Source organism: Ahaetulla prasina, chromosome 1, assembly GCF_028640845.1.
Source record: "Ahaetulla prasina isolate Xishuangbanna chromosome 1, ASM2864084v1, whole genome shotgun sequence".
In the NCBI taxonomy this organism is placed as follows: domain Eukaryota; kingdom Metazoa; phylum Chordata; class Lepidosauria; order Squamata; family Colubridae; genus Ahaetulla; species Ahaetulla prasina.
The window spans coordinates 336,829,918-336,853,601 of NC_080539.1; the positions used below are offsets into that span (position 1 = coordinate 336,829,918).

A 23,684-nucleotide genomic window follows, 5' to 3' on the forward strand; every position below is an offset into this window, starting at 1 on the left:
GCAGGTAATATTATATAGGCAATTTGCTGGCAATAAAGGTTTCCTGTTTATATTCCAACGAAGTATGATTCAGCATGATCTTTGAATTGACTTGCTGTAAGTTGCATTAGAAATCAATTTTAGATGATTATAATTTCAGGATATAAATATTTATAAACCTGGGTGCTTGGTGCCCAACACTTATACTTCTGATTAATGGACAAAATGCTTTGTCTATTTAAGTCTACTATCATTAAAAACTACATTCAAACAAAGCAAAACAAAAAACAAAAAAACAAGGCAGCATAATGGACCACAAGGGGAAAACCTTAATGAAATATCATTATTAGGCCAATAAATTTCAAAAATAATGAATGTGTTTTTTAATTTTCAAGGTCTTACTCTAGGGAGAATTGTTGGAAACTCAAAAGCTTGTCCACCACCCTTGTAAATCTTGAGTTGACTATTAAAAATGATAACATATTAGACAAACTGGGATGTTTTTGCATCTTGTTTGTGAATGCTAAGCATTTTGTAGTGATCAGGGAGCTGCATTGCTTCAATATGCCTTTGTTTAAAGTGTTGGTATGTCATCCACTCCCATAATAGTTTGGGGGGGGCTTAAAAAAGATTAAAAATAAGTGAAAACTTAAAAAAAACCCTGAATAATAAACATTATATAGTAACTTTAAAAAACAGGAGAATGCGCAAACAATGCATAATACAAAAAGAATAAATAACTTGTATAAAGAAGAGCAAAGATCATCGTCAACAGTGGCAAACAAGCAAAATACTTGAGGTAACGGAGGTGCCAAAAAGCTCTGGGAAGAAACATCTTGGCATGGATTTAGCTCCCTGCTGTGTAAACAGACAGTTCACTTAAGATTTGGCAACATGTTTCTGAGTACATATTCAGATAACAAAAGCAGTGCGACTACAGAATGTGAGTTAATACCCAGTAGACTCAAACTGTGTCAAACGGCAATGAAAAAAAGCTACGATGTATTGATTTGTAATTGCACATTATTTCCTGGTATTTAATTAAAATAAGTATGTTCTTATTTTGTTTTTCCTTTTACTAAACCTGTGCAGAGGCCACCCAATCAGTATTGCAGTTAAATCAAGAACTCTAAAGTTACTCGGTCAAAGCTGGATCATGTCAAAGGTAGTTCATTTTTACTTAAAAGCTGAATTCATAGTGAAGTTTTTCCATAGTATGTTTATTCATGTGGAATAAACATAAATGTTTGAAACATTTTTGCAGTATTAGAATGGGATATTCTGGAAAACCAGGCCTTTCCTAGGGGAGAAAGAGTTCCAGTTTTTACATAAATTGATTTTTGTGCTCTATTCCTTTAAAACTGTTGGATTTAAAGGAACCAAGCTCTTGGAACTGTACAATTTGTGTCTGTGTGTGTGTGAAGAAACAGAATATGATGAATGTTGCCTTGATGTTGGGAATACCCATTGCAAAAATTCAGATAGATAAGTTGAAGACAAGGGATTTTAAAAGAAGCAACCGGGTGAAATGCTCCCGGTTCGGACTGGATCATATGATCCGGTAGTGATGAGGGTGGGTAGTTCAGAGAACCGGTAGCAAAAATACCTGCCCCCCCCGCCCATGCCCACCCAGTCGCCCGGTCCCCACTTGCCTGCTTGGCAGCTTCCTGCTTCTTTCAGTCTCGCTCGCTATTTCGGCCTTGCTTCAGCTGCTACAATCAATTGTATCAGCTAGCAACTGAATCTACCTGGCTGCAATCCATCTCATCGGTGAGCAACTCAATCTGCCTGCCTTTTCCCTTGAATTAGGTAAGTAGCGGGGGGGGGAGCTTTAAAAAAATAGTTAATTGGGGGTTTTTTAGACCCCCAATTTACTATTTTTTATTTTATTTTTAGGCATGGCAATTTAAAGTTAAGGACGTTTTAAATTTAGCTGCTTTTATCTAAAAATATAAATAAAATAAAATAAAATAATAAAATAAAATATTTGTGCAGCTTTCTGAGCTTTCTGAGATTTGGTGTGTTTCTGTAATGTTTCACTCTTAACTACACAAACACACAAAATCTCACAAAGCTGTTTGTGGTATTTTGTGTGTGTGTGTGTGAGTCAGTTGTGTTGTGTTGTGTGTGTGTAAAGTGTGAAAGTTGGTTTTTGGTACCTCTTATTGTTTTGTGTACTTTATTATTTTTATTATTTATTGTTATTGGCCACACCCAGTCACCTGACCACCAAGCCACGCCCATCAATTAAGTCACACCCACAGAACCGGTAGGGAAATTTTTTAGATTTCACCCCTGGAAGCAACAATACACTTTTCTAAGTACAGTACAGTGGAGTTGAATGTCAAGAGTTAAGATGAAAGTGTAAGGGATGAAACAATGATCTTTTCCATAATTTAAATTATTTATTAGGTTTTACAAACCAGTTTATAAAATAGTTTTTCAAAATGAGAGGCCGGACAATCACAGGGTAGTGCAAAAGCTAAAGTGCTAGCTTAGAAGCCAGAAAATGCATGAAAGCTGGCAGGGTAATTTGGATCAATCATTCACAAACATTTTGGTTGTCTTCAAAATTATTGAGGATCCCAGAGGGCTTTGATTTGTGTGGTTTTTAACTATCAAGATATACTGTATCAGAAATATTAAAATTCTGATACAGTAAATATTTTTAAATATTAATTTAAAAATATTTATTCCATCTTTGCAGACCCCTTGAAATCTTTTCAGGGATCCCATTGGTCCCCAGACCACACTTTGAGAACCATTGATGTTCTCAATCCTGTAATCACAAGTGACCTCTGGCTTGACAAAGTTAGTCACTCGGTAAATCCTGTACACCTCTGACTTGCTGTTTTATTTTAGACAAATGATGGCTGGTATGATTTTGTTTTGCTCTTTTCGCTGCCGAAAAGGTTCGCCATCACTGCTTTAGATGGTAGAAACAGCTTGTGATCTTCTGTGTGACGTTTATATCTATTTCTTTATTTTAAGGTAAAAGGCTATGGCAAGTAAAACTGGCTAAACTTCATTCTCCATAATTATGTTGGAGGGTTTTTTATTTTATTTTTATGCTCATAATATGCTTGTTAATTGAATAACTGATGCAAAGTCTAGTTTTGCCAGTATATGCGTCTGAAGGCACAGAAGTTCCAAATTTGTGGTTAAAGATTATCATCTCACTGGAGGGTGGATCCCTTTTCTTTGGCTTTAGAAGACTCTCTATACTGACTTGGTGCTTTCCAGACATGTTTGCATAAAGACTTCTAGGATGCCAAGTCTCTATAACAGTTGGATAGAGACCTTGGTTTTTCAGAAAATTTTATAGGAAACATTTTGCGTTCAATTGTGCTATTAGGGAGAGAGTAATTGCAATTAGAAAATTTCTAGTTTGTATTGGAAAATCATCTGATTTCTTTCATATACTTGGGATAAGTCCTGAAAAATTATTAAACATTGAAACTCTGATATTACCTAATATTGTTTGTTTATTTTGAATCCTATTTACTAGTAGTATTGTTGTTATTATTATTATTGGTTTCTGAGTGTTTTGTGCCATGAATATATTTGTGTTTTGGAATTAGGAGGTGTCAGGGGCAGAGAATACAGTTAGACACTGAGGACAACAGTAGAAAAAAAACAAAAAAATCTGACTAAACATGATTGTATATCCATATTCAGAAATATAGCATGATGATAAAAATGGAAACCATGGTTATTTCTTCAGACTCATTGTTTCTACAGATTTGTGCCCATTGGTGTTTTTATTTGAAGATGTAGCACTTTAAATAATATCTTCCAGGAGACAGCTGTGACATGTGAAATTCTTTGCTGACAAAAGTTGCTAACAATTGCTTTGGATTAGTTATCCAATGGACATAGTCTTGTGTGATTATTCTGATACTTTCTTCGCATTGCTTTGAGAGTCTCTTAAGATTATAGAAATTAAGAAAGTGGAAGTGTATGTAGCAGAAGAGACATCACTTGTGTTGGTACCTGGAAACCTGGATTGTGCTGCTTCTTATTCTATTAGACCTTTTGGTAACATTCTGTACCATCAGCCATCATGTCTTTTAGGAACTCTAGTTGCAGGAAGCACTTTTCTGCATTATTTCTGCTACTTCCTAAGCAGAATACAGTGTATGAAGAAGAGGAATGGTCGGGCTCTATGTAGAGTGCCACAATTCTGTTCCTCAGTGTGCTTAAAACTTATTTATTTAAAAGATATATACAGCTGCCTATTTTATAGGTGGCTCCCAACATCTACATGAAACTTTTGGGAAAGTTGTTAATTTTTTGAGATAAGATTATCATCAATATGTGGATAATGCTCACAATACATTGTTACCTTATGTAGGGCCAAAGATGCTATGAAGGTCCTGATTTGATGAAGAAGGAAAAAGGTACAGGTAGTCCTAAACGTATAACAATTTGTTTTGTGACCGTTTCAAGTTACAACAGCACTGGAAAAAGTGACACGACTGTTTTTCACACTTACGTCTTTTAGCAACCCCATGATCACATTATCAAAATTCAAATGCTTGACAACTGACTCATATTGTTGAAGGTTGCAGTGTTCCACGGATCATGCTACCACCTTTTGTGACCTTCTGACAAGGTCAATGGGGAAGCCAATTCCCCATAAGTCAATGGGGAAGCCAGATTCACTTAAACATATTACTAACTTAACAACTGCAGTGATTCATTTAACAATTGTGGCAAGAAAGGTCATAACACTTAGCAACAGAAATTTTGGGATCAGTTGTGGTCATAAATTGAGGTCTACTTACATATCAAAACAAGCTTTAATGAAATCCCAGCTGCTGCTGTTGTGTGATGAAAGTGGCTTGATTATGGCTGCGAGGTTAATTCTCAGTGGAGTCTCAGTCCCATTGAAGGAACAGATCTGCATCTTTGAAGTCTTCTTAGTTTTATTGCTCCTGCTTGACAGCAAGTGGAGATAATGACTGGACAGGAGACTCATCAGAGGTGGTATTCAGCTGGTTTGGACTAGTTCACCCGAACTGGTAGCGGAAATCACAGGAGGGTCTGCCCACCCGCCCTGGCTCTGTGCCATTCTATTTAAGCACGTTTTTGAGGCTGGGCATATGCACGAGCAAAGCACATGCACGTACAGGAAGGCGCATGTACAGAAGGCAGACGGAAGTGACTTGAAAGCTGTATGTGACCCCAATGCAAGGCTCAACATGGAGCAGTAGATTTCATAGCATTACACCAGAGCTCTGCAGCTGCACTAATTGTTGCTTGCAGGCCCTGATGCTGCACTGTCCCAGTTTAAGGTACTAGTTTTAGGATTTTTTTTTCTTACCCACTCTGGTCATCTTGCATATTTACTCCAGGAGAGACTGGAAAGCCTTCCTACTCCTCCTGTGGTCTTTTGGTGGCTTCCCCCATGGTGTGGAACACCTTGGCTACTGGGTTGTGGTGCTCTCACTTTGCTCAACTTTCTCAAGCAGTAAAAACTGTTTTGATCGGCTGACATTTTACATTGTCTTTGGTAGTTAATTTTGCGATTTTCTTAACTGCTTGTAGTTATGCTGTATGGAAAACTGTCATGAATATGTTAAAACAGGATGATTTACATATATCCATGTACATAATTAAATGCTAACTAGTATTTCTGATTGTGGAATAAGATTTTTTTCTTCAATAAAATTAACTACTGAAAAATTCACTTGGGAAAATGTTCTACTTCTGATGGTTGAATGTGTGCCAGGAATTCTGAAGTAGTTGGGGAAAGTCTATACTAAGGTAATCATTTCAGATAATGTAAACATTATTAAAATAAAGACTTGAGATGTGTTTGTTGTTTAATTATTCCCTGTGATGGATGATTGATATATAAATACATATGTATCCTTGAACTGAACTTTGAAAACTTGAATGCCTTTTAGGTTTCCATATCTGGCAATCCAAAAGAATGTGGCATTTGTCTGTGGATATGTTTGCTAATAAATTATTACAAAAGTTGCCATTGAGAGGCAGCAACAGGCCTTTTAAAGAACATATTCAAAAACCCATGGTAAAGTAATTGTAAAAGAAATGAGAATAAACCCTTTTTATTGTCAATAAATTGTCTTAGATTTAAAAGAGCTGTTATGATCAAGTGGCTATATTTGGTTTGTGAGCTGCACAGAAGTGAATAGTCCTCTGAAATGGAATTTTCTGTGGTCAGAATTGAACTATATTACTGAGAGCAATAATGAAATTAGCTAATGCTATAACATTACTTCTAGAGATTAAAACATTGGTTTGACATTCAAGTACAGAGATTTTTAAAAGCCAAGAAAATATTTCTCTTACGTTGCATTTAATTCCACCTTGTTTCAATAGAGAACTCTTCCTATTGTCGAAAACTGGAGGGTTTTCTGTTTTATTGTCAATTTTTTTGGCATTGATGGGTAAAATAACTAACTTATTTTATTTATTTTTAATTGTATTTATTTGTATCTTAAGGAGGCTGTGGTGAGCCCTCTCCTGAAAGGACTATTGCTCGACCCGATGAATCTAAACAGTTTTTGTCCAGTTTCCAATATTCCCTTTTTAGGGAAGATTGTGGAGAGAGTGGTTACATGGCAGCTGCAGACAATTTTGGATGAAATGGATAATCTACATCATTGGTTTCCCCATGTCCATGGACCAGCACTGGGCCGCGGCATGCCAGAAACTGGGCCGCACAAACAAGCGAAACCCCATCTGCGGGATGCAGGCAGCATGCGAAACCATGTCCCTCCGGTCCGCAGAAAAACTGTTCAAGTCAGGGTTTGGGGCTGAGGTTCCCCTTAGAAATTAGAGAGGCCCCAACTATATTGGCCTTTTGCAAAGCTTTAAAAATATATGTACACGGTTCTAGGGCTCAGAATGTATTAAAGGCCCTGTTACTTGGCATTACTGTTAGTTGATTAATCATCATAACATTGTGTTTCAATGGACTTGTTATGGCTAAACATAACATGGTTCATTTGATGAATTCGGCCAGTGTGGTTATTTTTAAGCTTTTGTGATTAGTAGAAATGGAACTTTTGTTACACTTCTGAAATATTTTCAACCTGACTTTTGTTATGAAACAATGTCTGTGCCGGAATAGATTAGTATAATTATTGTTCTCCCTGTCATTAAAACCAATCACGTGATTGCACAAAAGCTAATGCCACATTTCAGCACTGACAGTAACTGATGATAAAGTATCAGGTATTATTTCAAAGTCTTTTTGAGGAAAGTCATATTAATTAAAGTATGAGGGCAGCTATTTTTAATTTTAATTAATTATTTGTACGCTGCTTCTGATGCACATTTTTATATGTGGAAGTGATACATTCAAAATAATGAGAAATGGGAATGACTTTTTTCAGTCATGATCCATAATATACATTCTTTAAAATATATTTGAATAATTTCTTACTACATGGGAATGGGTTGCCAAATAATTGTTTTTGGGGTTTTTTTAAAATCATTTTCTGATATTGTGGAAGGCAAAGTAAGAGATTTACTACAGATTATTGTATTCCTCATCATACAGATGAATGAGAAAATGTGATATTTGCTGAAATTTTGCACAGATCGTACAGTGGTTTAAATTACTTTCTTACTTTAGTTCCCTCCATGAATTTGGAATCTGGTACAGATAGTCCTTGACTTACAACCACAATTGAGCCCAAAATTTATGTTGTTAAGTGAGACATTTGTTAAGTGAGTTTTGCACCATTCTTGCCACAGTTGTTAAGTGAATCATTGCAGTTTTTAAGTGAATCTGGCTTCCCCATTGACTTTGCTTATCAGAAAGTCGCAAAAGGTCACATGCCCAAGATATTGCAATGGTCATAAATATTCAGTGTGAATTTTGATCACATGACCCTGAGGATGCGGTAAGAGTTGTATCAAAAACTGTCATAGATCACTTTTTTTCAATGCCATTGTAATTTTTAATGGTCACTAAGTGAACTGTTGTTTAAAAATGTCACTGGGTATCTGTGTCCTTCCAAGCATCATTATATTGATCAATATAACACCAGGGATCTAGAGCACTTAAGAGCCCACCCATCCTCATCAGAGACCTTGTCAACAGGGAAAGACTTGGTCTTTTCTCATTCATTCTACCTGGTTTTACTTGTTGCTTTTTTCTTTTTTTAATATGATTTTATTAAATTTCAAAACCATAAAAAATAAGCAAGAAAAAAGTAAAGTTTACCATCAAATCAACAAATTCCAAAATGTCCAGGAAGAAGAAAAAAAAGAAGAGATTTATGGTATTATGTGCTTGGCTTGGAAACTCTCTGAATTAAACAAATTGAATTCATAAAATCTTGTGTCAAGGCAGTGCTGTATATTGAAGTCCAAAGGGTTTCAGCATAACCTTCATTCACCCTTTTTTCTAACCAATTATAATAAAAGGCTTGAGATCAATTTTCCATCAATTTTCCTTTCTTTCTAGCATTTTCTCACAAGCACAAGGCCTACCTTTTTTCTTTTTTTTCTTTTGATCAACCAAATATTGATCCATAGCTTGTGACAGGAATTGACTGAGTGGCTGAGTGGTTACTTGAGCCTGACATCATGAGAGAGAGTGACTTACTCAAAGTTACTTAGCTGGTTTTCATGCCTAAGGGGTACTAGAACTCATAATCTCCTGGTTTCTAGCCTGGTGCCATAACTACTAGACCAAACTGGTTCTCTCAGTTTTACATACATAATATATGTATGTGGTGCATTGCATTAAGCACATTGGTATCACTGTTGTTGTTTTTTAAAATGTACAACCTCATATTTTTGGTGGGAGAGATGCATTTCCTGTTGCCTCTGGACATGGTTTATAACATGGTGACATCACAGAAGTGGTGTAAGAATAGTCTTGGAAGACAAGAGGAAGAGCCACTGCCTGGAAAGCAGACAGACAAGAGATTTCTCGGCCCAGAGAAGGATTAGGGATGGAGAAAAAGCATCCTTCATCACAAGTATAAACAAATTTAGTAATTTGTCACCCTCTTTAAAGTTAGAAATACCTCTTCATATCTTATCTATAAACAAATCTTTAGAAGTATTTTCTAATTTCATTCTGTTGTGTCTTGCCCGCTCTCACCGCAGCTGGGGTCTGCTTATCTGCTTCCGAACCCTGAAGAATGTCCTCCCGGCCCCAGCCCTGGCTCCATGCCCAGACAGGCTGAGGAGGGGGCATCTCCCGGCCCCAGCCCTGGCTCCATGCCCAGACAGGCTGAAGAAGAGCAAGTATCTCCAGCCCCCAGCTCTGGCTCCATGCCCAGGCAAACAGAGCAACTAGACCCCTCCCCCTCCTCCACAGCATGTGAGCCTGAGGAAGGTCAATTACCAACAGCTGCCGATTGGAGTGACCCTCACGTCAGAAGACTTGATAGGCGGAGGCAACAGAAGGAAGGGAGGGGCAGGCCTGGATAAGTGCTGAGTCATGGAGCCAACCCCATGGCCTATATAAAGGATCTGCTTTCTGGCATTCTCTGAGTCAGGCAAAGTCTAAACATATCTTGCTGAAGTCACTTTCTGGTCTCCTGCCTGCCCTGAGGACTTTGCTAGGACTTTGGCAGAGCTGCAGAGGCACACCTGATTCGGATTTCCCTGGCCCGGCCGTCAGCGGAGGAGTGGGACACGACACATTCTTCAAACACTTCCTTCATTATTTTCATTGTTATATAGTATTATTTTACAACATTTTAGAGGCTTGTAAATCTTTACCAAAATTTTTAGTCCTCTCTAGCATCCATAAAATTGCTTATCTTAGTTTTGTCTTGTAAAAACCAGATAGGATCGATTTCCCATGAGGAGCTGTTTGTACTTTGTAGGTAAAGGTAAAGGTTCCCCTCGCACATACGTGCTAGTCGTTGCCGACTCTAGGGGGCGGCGCTCATCTCCGTTTCAAAGCCGAAGAGCCAGCGCTGTCCGAAGACGTCGCCATGGTCATGTGGCCGGCATGACTCAACGCCAAAGGCGCACGGAACGCTGTTACCTTCCCACCACAGGTGGTCCATATTTTTTCTACTTGCATTTTTACGTGCTTTGGAAACTGCTAGGTTGGCAGAAGCTGGGACAAGTAACGGGAGCTCACCCCGTTACATGGCAGCACTAGGGATTCGAACCGCTGAGCTGCCGACCTTTCGATTGACAAGCTCAATGTCCTAGCCCCTGAGCCCTTGTACTTTGTAATTAATCCTAATATCCTGTTGTAATTTGTTACACTATTCCACAGTGGTAAAAAGTAAAATTTGTTACTACCGGTTCTGTGGGCGTGGCTTGGGGGGATAATGTGACTGGGTGGACATGGCCAACTTTTTTTTTTTTTACTTTTAAAAGCATTTTTTCTACGACCTCTTTGTCCAAAGAGGTGGTAGAAAAAATGCTTTTAAAAGGCTCTGATGATCCCAGCTGAGCTGCACGATCATCAGAGGCTTTTTTTTTACTTTTAAAAGCATTTTTTTGGAACAACCATCGCTACAGGCTCGGGCGATCCAGTCCGAACCGGGAGCATTTCACCCTTGCTATTCCAGTTTTATTTGGACCCTTTTGTTTGGTATGTTATACATAAATGAATGATAACTTTTATGGGATTTTAACATCCTATTCAAACAAAACAAAAGAACTCAATTTATCCAAATATAGATACACACAAAGATTAAATCTTTAGATTCCTAGAAGTTTTAGAACAATCTAGCATGACACTGTTTGGCTTTTCCCCCCCTCCCCCACCCCGTATATTCTCCATGTGAAGAATATCAGTAGAAGAGATATTTCTAAACAGTAATTTTTTTCCCATGAGGGAAAGGCAATTTAAAAGACTTTAAACACTTGTGCTGTTAAACATTTATTTCCTAATATAGAAAGTTATTCTTGGCTTCATTGTCTTATCTTTTTAATTTTTTGACTTCTTGAAGAAAAAGAAACCATATATTATTTTACAAGATATGGCAAGTTTATATGTACATAGTTTCCTAGGATAGATTTTGATACTTATGGTCTGGCAAGAGGTGGAAAAATCAGTATAGGCACAGAATTAAAGGGAAACAACAGATGATAGCTTCTTGAAAGAGGAAGTATGCGCAGTACATGTATATAGAAAGGAAATGACCCGTTAGAAAATTCTTCATCTCAAAGACCTTCTTGGCCATACAATGCAAGAAAATAGTTTTAGAGTTTCCGTTTAATTTCTGAGTCAGGCTCATTAAGGCCATCCCTATCATAGTCATTATGCTTTTTAAGAAATCAGTGGCAGTAGATCTTGTAAAATTGATCATGATTAAAAGCTTAAGATGTCTAGCAAAATAGCATATGACAATCAAATACTTAAAACTGCAGGTAAACAACTAATGTGTTTCCCCGAAAATAAGACCCTCTCATATTTTTTTGAACCCTGAAATAAACACTTGGCCTTATTGCCATGTGCTCAAAAGCCCGATTGGGCTTATTATCAGGGGATGTCTTATTTTGGGGGAAACGGTATTAGTTCTAATTTTCTTCCAGTGTCTGTCTACCACATGGGTTCTTTTCGCTGAAAGGATTCTGGTTGCTGCAAAAGCAATAAGACTTTGACTTAGCTTGGTACACTGAACAGATGGCTTTGTACATTCACTGCATTTAATGATGCCTTTCCTAAAGTTTTTCCAAAACTTTTTACAGCATTTCAGCAAGAATAACAGTTTTATTACCCAAAAATCATTCTGGATGATACTGTAAGTTTTTTCTCATCTAAAGAATAGATTGAGTGAAATAGTCATGTCGCATAACTATGATGACAAGCCATTTAAAAAAAGCTATTGCCCCTAGAAGTGGGTCAAAAGCAGTAATTTAATGTACAACTTGAAAACACCAATCAGAAGTAGGCAATGAAGCTGGAAATTTCAATTTGTTTTACAGTTTGATGCCCAGCTCACTGATAACAACTTGGCAGTGGTTCCCAGACATTCAGCTTATCATAGCTGGAGAAAAATCTTGGGCTCAAACTTGACTTCAAAGTCTCAGGCACAAGATACAGCATGTTTATTACATAAAAACAAATAAGTAAAACAAGGCAAACAAGTACAGTATATTCTACTACTAAGTGATTTTGCCTAGATGGCATTGAACATGAAGCCTAGATGGCTCATGAACAGAAAAGAAATCTCAGGTTCTTATCGGTACTCAATCTAAAACTGAATTTTATTAGTGGAAGCAATGGATCATAGTCTGTCCATAGGTGGAAGCGTTTCAAACCATAAAGCCTTTGGTGGAGGGGCATCCTGGAAACTCCCAGGGAGGTTTCCTGCACAGCTTTTGCCAAGGTAGGCATCAGCAGCAGGGCATCTCAGAAATCCCGGGGAGTTTTCCTGCGCGGATATATAATATACGAGAAGTCTTGGGCAAAGTTCTTCCAAAGTTCGGCCATGTCTTCTCCTCCTCCTTGGCCTCATAACCCAGAGCAAACATGCACAGTTGCACACACCTCACAGTGCACACATCTCATGGTGTGTGAGTGTTTGCTCACACATGTTAAGGCCAAGAAGAAGAAGAATTGGCCGAACTTTGAAATAACTTTGCCCAAGACTTCTCGTATATTCCGGGGCTAGCCTACACCTCTCCTAATGATAAGTTTGGTGGCAATCTAAGGAAACATCTTCCAGCTCTTCAAGATCGACTTTAAGAGTTCCGAGAAGCTGAGAGCAAAAGTTGCAGTGGCGAGGGCAACAAGGGCGTGTGACAGCCAGGGCTTCGCAGCCGCCTCTTTTCCTCAGAGGTGCGGTGTCTGCCTCCCTTCACACTCCTTGCAGAGGACCCACACACAGACCTGTCACCCCCGCTGCTGCTACTTTTGCTCTCAGCTTCTCGACACTGTTAAAGTTGATCTCCAGCACCTTTTTTCCTCAGAGGCATGGTGTCTGCTTCCCTTCACATGTGGTGCACATGTGCAGCAGCCCTGGGACATCCTACCACCTTCCCACAGCACCGTTGCTACTGCCGCCCCTCTCAGCCCCAGTGCAGTGGCTGTCTCCCCGAAGGGCCACCCACTCACTGGCCGGGTTGGGCCAGGCGCGGCATGTCTCTCATCATGGGCTGAATGTGTGACCCGACCTCGGAAGGCAAAGGCATGGGGGACTGCTGGGAAGACCATGTGGAAGGGAGGCAAGCATGGCAGGGCCGCATAGAAGGGAGTAGGCTGCTAGCTCCCTTCCCCATGGCCGGGTAGCCCCAAGATGCTTTCCTGCCTTCCACGTGGCCTTCCCGGCTGTCCCGTGGCCAGGCCTCCTTGCCTGCTTTCCTCCCCCACCACCGCTCCTTGTTCGGGCTGCTTACTTTCCCCGGCAGCTGGTCCAGAGTTCGGAAGGCAAGCTGACTGGAGTTTTCGGTGTCCCAAGCCAGCTGCTGCTGCTGGAAAGTGGCTGGCAAAGAAGCCTCCAAAAATGCTTCTTGGCCAGCCACTTTCTCCGCAGGCCACCCAAAAGTACCAGCGGAAAAAGCTGCTGCCATCCTCGCCATGTTCTTCGACATGTGTGATTGACAATACTTAACCTTGAGTCCAGGATTGCTCTTGATCCCACTGTGAAAATGTGGGATTGAAATTAAAATATAAATGTATGGAATGTTCATGCATTTGAGCTCTGCAACAGGCTTCTTGAATTATTTGATAAGGTCACATTTCTTCTAACCTGCTTTATACAGTTTTCTCATAACTAAAGCTAAAATTAATTTGACCTGTCAAATTAACCTGGGAACAATCAATATATATTTCTAAAGCCCAATTTTAATTATATTTTATCTATTTTGTCCCTTATGGACAAGAAGGCAGGATGGTGATGATGATTGATAATGATGATAGTGGAGGAGGGGGAGAAAGGAGGAGTTGATTTCACAGGGAATTAAAATTTGATAAGTCTTTTTTTGTAGCAAACAGTAAGTAACAATCTGACATGTTAGCCTGTAGTAACAGTTAGATAAAAAATAACAAATTGTGTGGGATTTGTTATTAATTGTCTCTTGGTGAAAAAAAATCTTTGTCATCCTGGAGTACCTACTTTTTGTGTGTGTGTGGAACTAGAGTTGTTCTATTCCATTTCAGATTGCAAAATATCATAAGAGTAGCTAATACTCCAAAGAGTATTTATTAATTGCTAAAAATATCATTCATTCATTGTATCAGAAAAAATATTTGAAAATATTTATAAATCATACAAATTGGAGATTTGTAGTTCCATCACAAATGAGTTTATTGCCTAGTGATAAAACCAAAGCTCTACACATATTATTTTGAAGTAAAATAATAATTAAACTGCAAATGCATACAAAACATTTGCTAAACCAATTTCGAATACAGCTCATCTGTCTGGAACCCAAACTGCATATCGGACATCAATACAATTGAGCGCGTCCAGAAATATTTCATAAGAAGAGTCCTCCACTCCTCTGCTCGCAAGAAAATACCTTATGCCACCAGACTTGAAATTCTGGGTTTAGAAAATTTAGAACTACGCCGCCTTCGGTATGACCTGAGCATAGCTCATAAAATCATCTGCTACAATGTCCTTCCTGTCAATGACTACTTCAGCTTCAACCACAACAATACACGAGCACACAATAGATTCAAACTTAAAGCTCCAATATCGATTGCAGAAAATATGACTTCAGTAATAGAGTTGTTAATGCCTGAAATGCACTACCAGACTCCGTGGTCTCATTCCAAAATCCCCAAAACTTTAACCTAAGACTGTCTACTGTTGACCTCACCCGATTCCTAACAGGTCTATAAGGGGCGTGCATAAGAGTACCAGCGTGGCTACCGTCCCTGTCCTAATGTTCCCTTTAGTTCCCTTTAGTTTTATTTATTTTATGTATTCAATTCATGCTTATACTTATATATATTATTTAATATGTATTTGACTAAATAAATAAATGGAGCCTGATACAAGTTGAGTCAAACCTGTAATATGAAGTGCTGAATATGTAATAGCTGAAAATCCAAGGTGGGAACCAGTGGTTTTTTTAAGCTGCAGAGGAATATGATTTTACATGGCAAAACCATTAAGTGAACCCCCAAAATCTGTTAATCTTGAAAAGTTGGAGAAAAATTAAAAGATCAAGCTGAGGCAAATCTGTATAAAACCTTTGAATTCTTTGCTTTGCAGCTGACAGTTAGTTGTATTAAACCATTGTTCTGGTTTGCATTAAAAATTTTAATTTGGTTATGTGTCTGAAAGTGTCTGAAATAGAATAGAATTGAATCGAATTGGATTGGATTGAATTGAATTGAATTTTTTATTGGCCAAGTGTGATTGGACACACAAGGAATTTGTCTTGGTGCATATGCTCTTAGTGTACATAAAAGAAAAGATATGTTCATCAAGAATCATAAGGTACAACACTTATTGATAGTCATAGGGTACAAATAAGCAATCAGGAAACAATATCAAAATCAATTGTAAGGATACAGGCAACAAAGTTACAGTCATACAGTCATATATAGAAGGAGATAGGTGATGGGAATGATGAGAAGATTAATAGTAGTGCAGATTTAGATTAGCAGAGTGATAGCAGAGTGATAGCATTTCGAAAAAAATTTTCTTGTGTCTAGTTGTTCTGGTGTGCAGTGCTCTATAGCATTGTTTTGAGGATAGGTATGGAAACAGTTTATGTCCAGGATGCGAGGGGTTTGTAAATATGAAGATGGTAAAGTACAGAGGAAATCACATTGATTGTTACTGGCTTCAAAATCGAAGGTGTAATCAGACAATGAAAGCTTTTACATGTGCATCACATTCATTACATGCATGTAAAAAATATTGCCTGCCATTTTGGATCCAGTAATCCATCACTGCAGATGTCATAGGTTGAGTATTTGGAAAACTGATTTGGTGATGAGTCTGGTATGATGTCTGAGAACGTTGGAAAGAAAAAGAAGAAATTGGTGAATGACAAAAAAAAGAAAGAAAGAAAGAAAGAAAAATGAAATAGGTGATTCAGAAGATAGTGATTTTAAGCATAGTTAAGTGAAAATGTTTATAGACTTATGGGTGAAACTCAAAAAATTAGAATATCTTGCAAAAGTTCATTTATTTCAGTAATGCAACTTAAAAAGGTGAAATTAATATATGAGATAGACTCATTACATGCAAAGCGAGATAGTTCATGCCTTGATTTGTCATAATTTTGATGATTATGGCTGACACCTCATGAAAACCCCAAATTCACAATCTCAGAAAATTAGATTATTGTGAAAAGTTTCAATATTCTAGGCTCAAAGTGTCCCACTCTAATCAGCTAATTAAGCTATAATACCTGCAAAGGGTTGCTGAGCCTTAAAATGGTCTCCCAGTCTGGTTCAGTAGGAATCACAATCATGGGAAAGACTGCTGACCTGACAGTTGTGCAGAAAATCATCATTGACACCATCCATAAGGAGAGAAAGCCTCAAAAGGTAATTGCAAAAGAAGTTGGATGTTCCCAAAGTGCTGTATCAAAGCACATAATAGAAAGTCATGTGGAAGGGAAAAGTGTGGAAGAAAAAGGTGCACAAGCAGAAGGGATGACCGCAGCCTGGAAAGGATTGTCAGGAAAAGGCCATTCAAAAGTGTTGGGGACTTCCACAAGGAGTGGACTGAGGCTGGAGTCAGTGCATCAAGAGCCACCACACACAGATGGATCCTGGACATGGGCTTCAAATGTCGTATTCCTCTTGTCAAGCCACTCCTGAACAACAAACAACGTCAGAAGCGTCTTACCTGGGCTAAAGGAAAAAAGAACTGGTCTGTTGCTCAGTGGTCCAAAGTCCTCTTTTCTGATGAGAGCAACTTTTGCATCTCATTTGGAAACCAAGGACCCAGAGTCTGGAGGAAGAATGGAGAGGCACACACTGCAAGATGTTTGAAGTCCAGTGTGAAGTTTCCACAGTCTGTGTTGATTTGGGGAGCCATGTCATCTGCTGGTGTTGGTCCACTGCACTTCATTAAGTCCAGGGTCAATGCAGCCTTCTACCTGGAGATTTTGGACCATTTCATGCTTCCTTCTGCAGACGAGCTTTATGGGGATACTGACTTCATTTTCCAGCAGGACTTGGCAGCTACCCACACTGCCAAAAGTACCAAAACTTGGTTCAATGCCCATGGGATTACTGTGCTTGATTGGCCAGCAAACTCGCCTGACCTGAACCCCATTGCCAAGAGAAAGATGAAAGACATGAGACTGAACAATGCAGAAGAGCTGAAGGCCGTTATTGAAGCATCCTGGTCTTCCATAACACCTCAGCAGTGCCACAGGCTGATAGCATCCATGTCATGACGCATTGAGGCAGTAATTGATGCAAAAGGGGCCCAAACCAAGTACTGAGTACATATGCATGCTTATACTTTTCCGAGGTCCGATATTGTTCTATGTACAATCCTTGTTTTATTGATTTCATGTAATATTTTAATTTTCTGAGATTGTGAATTTGGGGTTTTCATGAGCTGTCAGCCATAATCATCAAAATTATGACAAATCAAGGCGTGAACTATCTCGCTTTGCATGTAATGAGTCTATCTCATATATTAGTTTCACCTTTTACGTTGCATTACTGAAATAAATGAACTTTTGCACAATATTCTAATTTTTTGAGTTTAACCTGTATTAAAACATTTTGATGAAAATGATTTTTTGAAAGAGTAAAAAATAGAACATTTTAGTATATTTAATTAATGTATTATTCTGTTTAATGTATCAATCTTTTAAATGCAAAGCACACATTTGGAATTAAAGAAATCCTGCACTTTATAATAAAACAGATTCAATTCTGAGTATAACTACTCACAAATTTCCCAACAGCAAAATGATGAAATACAAATCTGTGTTTTTGGACATAAAGTTTTGTGCTCAAATGCCATTTTATATAAAGTTTGGTGCAATTTCTTGGCACCATTATATTTTAAAATCAGTAGCTGGTTGCTTGGCTGACAACATCATTTTGAGGTCTATGTATGTATTATTTTAATTTGTTAGGGGACTGGGAATTTTCTGGAACACAATATTTGATGAAATAGAACCTCTTTTTGGTAATACCTTGAAATAACTCCATGTCATTAATAGGTATTTACAGGAACTGTTTTTTATAAAAATCTGGGATATTCATTCATATCTGTATAAGTAAGGATAAATAAAGAATATTTAAATATTCTTGATGCAAAACCATTTTTTCTCTCTAGTAGAAGTCCAGTTCTTAGCTGAAGTAAGGTAGCAAATTTCCCATTGCTTCTTTTGAGTTAGTTATTCCCTTAGGAACTTGAGCAGAAGTTTTCTTTGGAAAGCCAACAGTGCTAATTACAGCTCTTTAAGGAACTGCATATCTGAATTATTATAGTGATTAAATGATGTCTGTCTATTTGTGTGAGAGAGAACTTACAAGATTCCTTGGTCGGAATATGTGACAATTAGAAAAATATAAATGAAATTCAAAACTAATGTAGATATTTTTTTAGATGAAGTTCAGTGAACAGTGTCAAAAAATGTGACAGGGTTGCAACCTTAAACCTTTCAATCGGCCAAACCAAGTTGACTTCAAAGGAAGTGAATTTAGGATTGATGGAGATGCTTTGCTTTTTAATATGAATACTAGCATCTTTCAAAGCTTTTTGGGTACAGTTTGTATTTTGGAAATATTCCCAAAATGATTTCCTAGACAGTCTTTTCCTTTTTTTCTCTTTCTGCACATTGCAATACCTTAACTTTTCTAATATCTTGCAAATAAATAAGATTTCTTTTTGCAGACCTCTTGCCTCTTTTTAAAAAAGCCATGCTTTTAATAATGGATGCTGCTCATGTTTGAAAGTTTGTTCCCCTGACTGTATGTTGTCTGCTAAACTAGAATGTTCCACATTGCTCCTTGTATTGTTGCTAGGCAGACAAGCTTTTGCCTGACGCATATTTCAATTCCTAACACTTTCGACTTCCCTCAGTCAGCGCTGCTTTTTTCAAAATGTGACTCTGCTGGTTTTGTCCTTTTCAAGTCACACCAGTTGGTCTGTTCTTATTCTATCGCATTTTAAAACATTTCATTTGCTGAACAGTAAACATATGTTAAACATTCACAGTTCCTGTACAATGATCTGGCTCGCATAACATGGTAAGACAATGTCTTGAACCACAGACCCTATTTTATATTACAGAAAAATAGCATGTTATGTGAATCTTGCCAATTAATCACACATTTTTGTGATTTTTAATAGCCACAGCCTAAAAAAAAATTGCATTGGGGAGGCAGGAGTGGAAGGGCAAAGAAGGTCTCACTATAGCTCCAGCCATTTTAATCTACTCGTGCAGCTTGAACAAATTAATGGAAGATAATGCATGATGTCTGTGGAGTTACCACACATCTGGGATTTCCTGGACAAATCTTTGTTTTAGACATTGAACTCCCTAGAAAACTAAAAATAGCAAAATATCTGGCATCCCTTCTTTTTAAAGGGCTTGGAGAGCTTTAGAAAGTGCAGGTTCACTTAGTTGTGAGGGAAAAAAAATACTTTAGTGATATTCTGATTTTGCTTTCTCTGATCTGGAAGGTCATTACTTCGATGCAACAATATGTTGAGAACAGGAGTGGCTGCTATTGATTGATGCACCTCATGGCCCCCAGGGTTCGTATGGCAAGAGTCAAGCCTGGGCTATGTTGCATTATTTCTCAACTATTCCCTTCAGATACATTGCCTTGAGTTTTGAGTGTGAAAGTTGTTCGTTTGACTAATACTGTAGTATGCCAGATTTGTAGAAAAGAAATCAGATTTTGCCTTTGCTGAAGAGGGGCAGAGTAGCCTTCTGTCTAGGTTCGATCTCTACCGTGTTCAGGTATTACCTCCCAGGAACAAGAGGAATCAAGAGCAGCCATGTCTTGGTTGGGTATGCTGGAAATACAAGTGAAGGGACTCTCTTTATACTTAGAGTACAACTGTCTGCCTGAGGGGGGGAGACACCTTTGCATATATGCATGTATGCTTGTGCTTCAATGGGAACCAGAACTTTGTATTACCTTCCAACTCTGGTGGAAGCTGCTGTAGACAGATTACCTACCCCCTTATCCTCTCTCTCTCTTTCTCTCTCTCTTTTTTTTTTGCAAGAGATGGGAGAGTCCAAATATGATAACTCTGTCTGTTATACATTACTTCCAGATTTAGAACCACATCCTTGAATATTAGCTGATGAAATACAACTGTAGGGATGTTCATATGAACCATCAATAGCTGTCAGATAGTTTACTCCAAAGTGCTGATTTGTGTCTTCCAGCTAAACTCTTTCTAATTTGGCTTCCTGAAAATATTGGATCTGCCCCATTATCAACTGAGACCTCTGGCTCCTCTGAATCAATGTTAAATGCTAAATAATTATGAAAATTCTAGACCAATTTATTTAGAAGGCATCTGGTTACTTAATCCTGATGGATGCACTGGTTCTCAAACTTCACCCCACAACTAATGGACTGTAGTTCCTATTCTTCCTAAACATCACTTCCAGTTTCAGAGATGAGTGAAATTGAATCTTCTAATATTGTTTCGCAACAAAATAAACTATTGGTGTGCTGTGAGATTGCAACTCTTCAGGCGCTCAGACTAGTTTTTCCAGCCCTATCTGGAGTTGCGTTTTCATGCAGTTGTATGCAGATTTGAAGCATTTAACATAGTAATTAGGTAGGATTTATTGCCATTTTTTAAACATAAAATAACTATGGAAAAAAAATAGAATTAAAATCCTATTCCACAGTTTTAGTTTGTGTAACTCCAGTGAATCCTGTTGAAACGATGCCTTCTTTGATTTCACATTTTTCTTTTCTGTGAATGCATTTTTTTCCATTAAAAAAAAATGCAACCTTCCCCCTCCCTACTTCCCAACATAAAACGAGAGATGCTAAGTGTTGCGTGTTTCTGGTTTAATAAGATTGGCTTGAATAATAAAGATATCAGCCTGTATTATTAGAGTATGCTGCATTAATCAGACTTGCTGGAATGATCACATGGTATTCTATCGCCTTTCCCAGCGAGCTGCTGCTTGTCAGCAGCTGGTTGAGCTGCAGGCTGCAGGCCAATATCTGCAGCCCCTTTTCTTCCAGGATCTTTACAGCGTGCTGCTCTTGATGATGCCTGTGGCTTGGCCAACTAAATGTTTCTCCTGAGATTTACCAAGGTTATCTTGCAGACTTCAAGGCCTCTGTCCTATTTCCTAGGCCATGTATGCATTTGAAGAATTCAGGTAGGCTGTGTTTCATACATCAGCATGCTTGGCTTTTTTTGTTCCTGGAATATTTCTGTTGGGTAATTTAAACCGTAAAACTGCTTTTACGGTTGCAAAAGGCTTCCAAAATGCAAGAGGGATTTTTGCCTTCATCTAAAAATTGCAGCTCTTCCGTACTGTTTGGGAGGTGGGTGTGTCAAAGATGAGATGCAGGTAAACAATAGCTAACTGCATGATGAAGTACATAGATGAGTAATAGCTTCTTAAGCCTTACTGGAATCACTGCTGCTGCCTGAAGCTGCAAGTGTAATCTAGAGTTATAAAAAGATGGTGTTCTGTCAGGAAAAATAAAAAGCATCTTCCCTATCTTTGGTATATGAGAAATGCTTCTCCTCTGTAAAGAATGCAAATTATGAGAGTTAAGGAGCAAAATATGCTTGGATCACATATAGGAATAAACTGGGAAGCTTCTGCACCACATACATGTCTGCTTCTTGTGGTCTCATTGCTGCAGGATTTCATTGATATCACTTAGTAAAAAATAAAATGCTTTAGACACCACTGCAGGGATTTTGTGTGAAAATATAAAATACTGTATATTTAATGGATAATGGCTAAGTAGAAAAAATATGTGTTTTCTTTTTGTGATGGCACCTTTGGATAACTATTCAGTCTTTAAAATGTCTATTTAATTATCAAATCTCAATGCTATTCTTAACCTACAACTAAATAATGTAGGGATGTATTACACTTTATAATATTTAGTTTTTTTAACTTACTGTTTAAGATATATCTATTAATTTCTTGTTGAAACTTACTGGTAACAATAATGAACATTTCCAAGTTGCTTATATTTTATTTTATTTTGTCATAATGTCATTTTATTACGGCATTATGTAAAAAGCTAACTTGGTGTCTTTTTGCATAAGAGAAGCAGATTGTTTAACTGAACACCAATCTAAGAGGGAATTATGCCCTTTACTTATAAGGATAGTATGATTAACATAATTTGATGTCAGGTATAATATTGGTGATATCTTTGCTCTTGTCTCACATTCTTAGCAGATAATTGATCATAGCTAATTCTTAATTCCTGAAAGTATGTCATCAGTGTTTGTGGAGTTTAGGATAAAAAACAAGAAACATGTGCTATTTAATAAAAACAGGAAAATTACCATCTTGATAACAGAAGGATTTTACTAGAAATCGGTGCAGTGCTGTATTGTAACTGCATTGTTATGAGAGTGCTAGCAAACCTTGAAGAGGGCCAATTACTGTCACCAAGTTACACTGCAAATAGAGAAGAGGCACCAACCCTAGTGTATTTTTGTGTTGTCATCATGCACAGATGAAGACCCAGTGATACAAAACTGGTTTTCATCACGATACTCAGATCAGTCTGCTAGATAAAATAAACTATCTATAGAAGGCAAAACCACATTATTATCTGCTGATAGCCTCAAACAAGATTAGCATTTACCTAGTTGTCTTGGAGCAAGTAGCGTGCCATTTTTTTTTAATTACAAAGGTTTATTTTGGGGAAACAGTACCTAATTTCTTCAGTAACTACTAGTAGTGTCACCCAGCATCATCCATATCACCCGCTCATCGTTGAGGTGTCCTCATTATTCTGAATTGGTAATAAAATGGAGTTGGTATCTTTAAAAGGTACTGCAAGCAACTAGCATTGATGTCATTATAGTCACCAGTTTAGTATTTTTTCACTCATTTGATGTCATGATTATATTTTTTTTACACTTCTGTAAGAATGTGAAAGTTTTTAAATTACGAAGAATTCTTTATCAGCCAGAATGAAGAATTCCTTCTAACTTATACAATTACCAATTCAAATTGAACATAATTAAGAATGAAATTGTTATTTACTACTACATGAACAGCATTTTAAAGAGGACTGATGTTATTGAAAACAAATTTTACCAAATATTCATGAAGATGTAATTGAAATGAATGTATATCATTCCTTTACCCTTTATTCTTTTATTTTTCCATTCTCCTTCTCATTGCAAGTTTTAGAGATCTATCTTCTGTTCTTGCATAGGACAGCTTTTTTCGATTTGTTACATTTCAAATGTGTGAATTATATTTTCCATAACACTCCACCTCCGAGAGATGAAAAAAATGTGATTTGATTTATGATTTATATGCTATTTTAACTTTTGATTGGGAGCTTCCCAGAGCGAATTAGTAGATAGTCAGCTCTATAAATGTTTTTTTTATATTAAATTATATTAAAATTAGAAAATTAGAAAAAAAATGGAATTCAGATGAGAATTATATCAAATAAAATGAAAAGCTTAATTATGGTATACTCTGTAATGTTTTTAAGTGGGTGGGACCCTTTGACAGATAAATCTATGGATATCAAGAACACTACCATCCTCTTTGGTTAGCCTTATACAGTCGTCCTCTAGTTGAACTGATAGAATTAAGCATTCAGGGAAAGAAGAGTTGGAATTTAAGCTAAGAAACATCCATCCTTCTTCTTTTGACTA

The 23,684-nt window shown here is 37.6% G+C and overlaps 1 protein-coding gene across 6 annotated transcripts in view; it reads left to right on the plus strand.

Annotated features, from left to right (window-relative positions):
* The window catches only part of EVL (Enah/Vasp-like), a 174,838-nt gene that overhangs the window by 5,778 nt on the left and 145,376 nt on the right, over positions 1-23,684 (plus strand). For 2 of the 6 annotated variants that reach the window (XM_058162687.1, XM_058162694.1), the window contains exon 1: positions 21,036-21,189. The exons of 1 other annotated variant lie outside the window; for it this stretch is intronic. In XM_058162687.1, the coding sequence (XP_058018670.1) occupies positions 21,167-21,189 (23 nt within the window). In that variant the 5' untranslated portion in view covers positions 21,036-21,166. Of the gene's footprint in view, positions 1-21,033; positions 21,190-23,684 lie in introns of those variants that run through there. 3 more of the 6 variants (XM_058162688.1, XM_058162699.1, XM_058162700.1) reach the window with 3 other exon arrangements.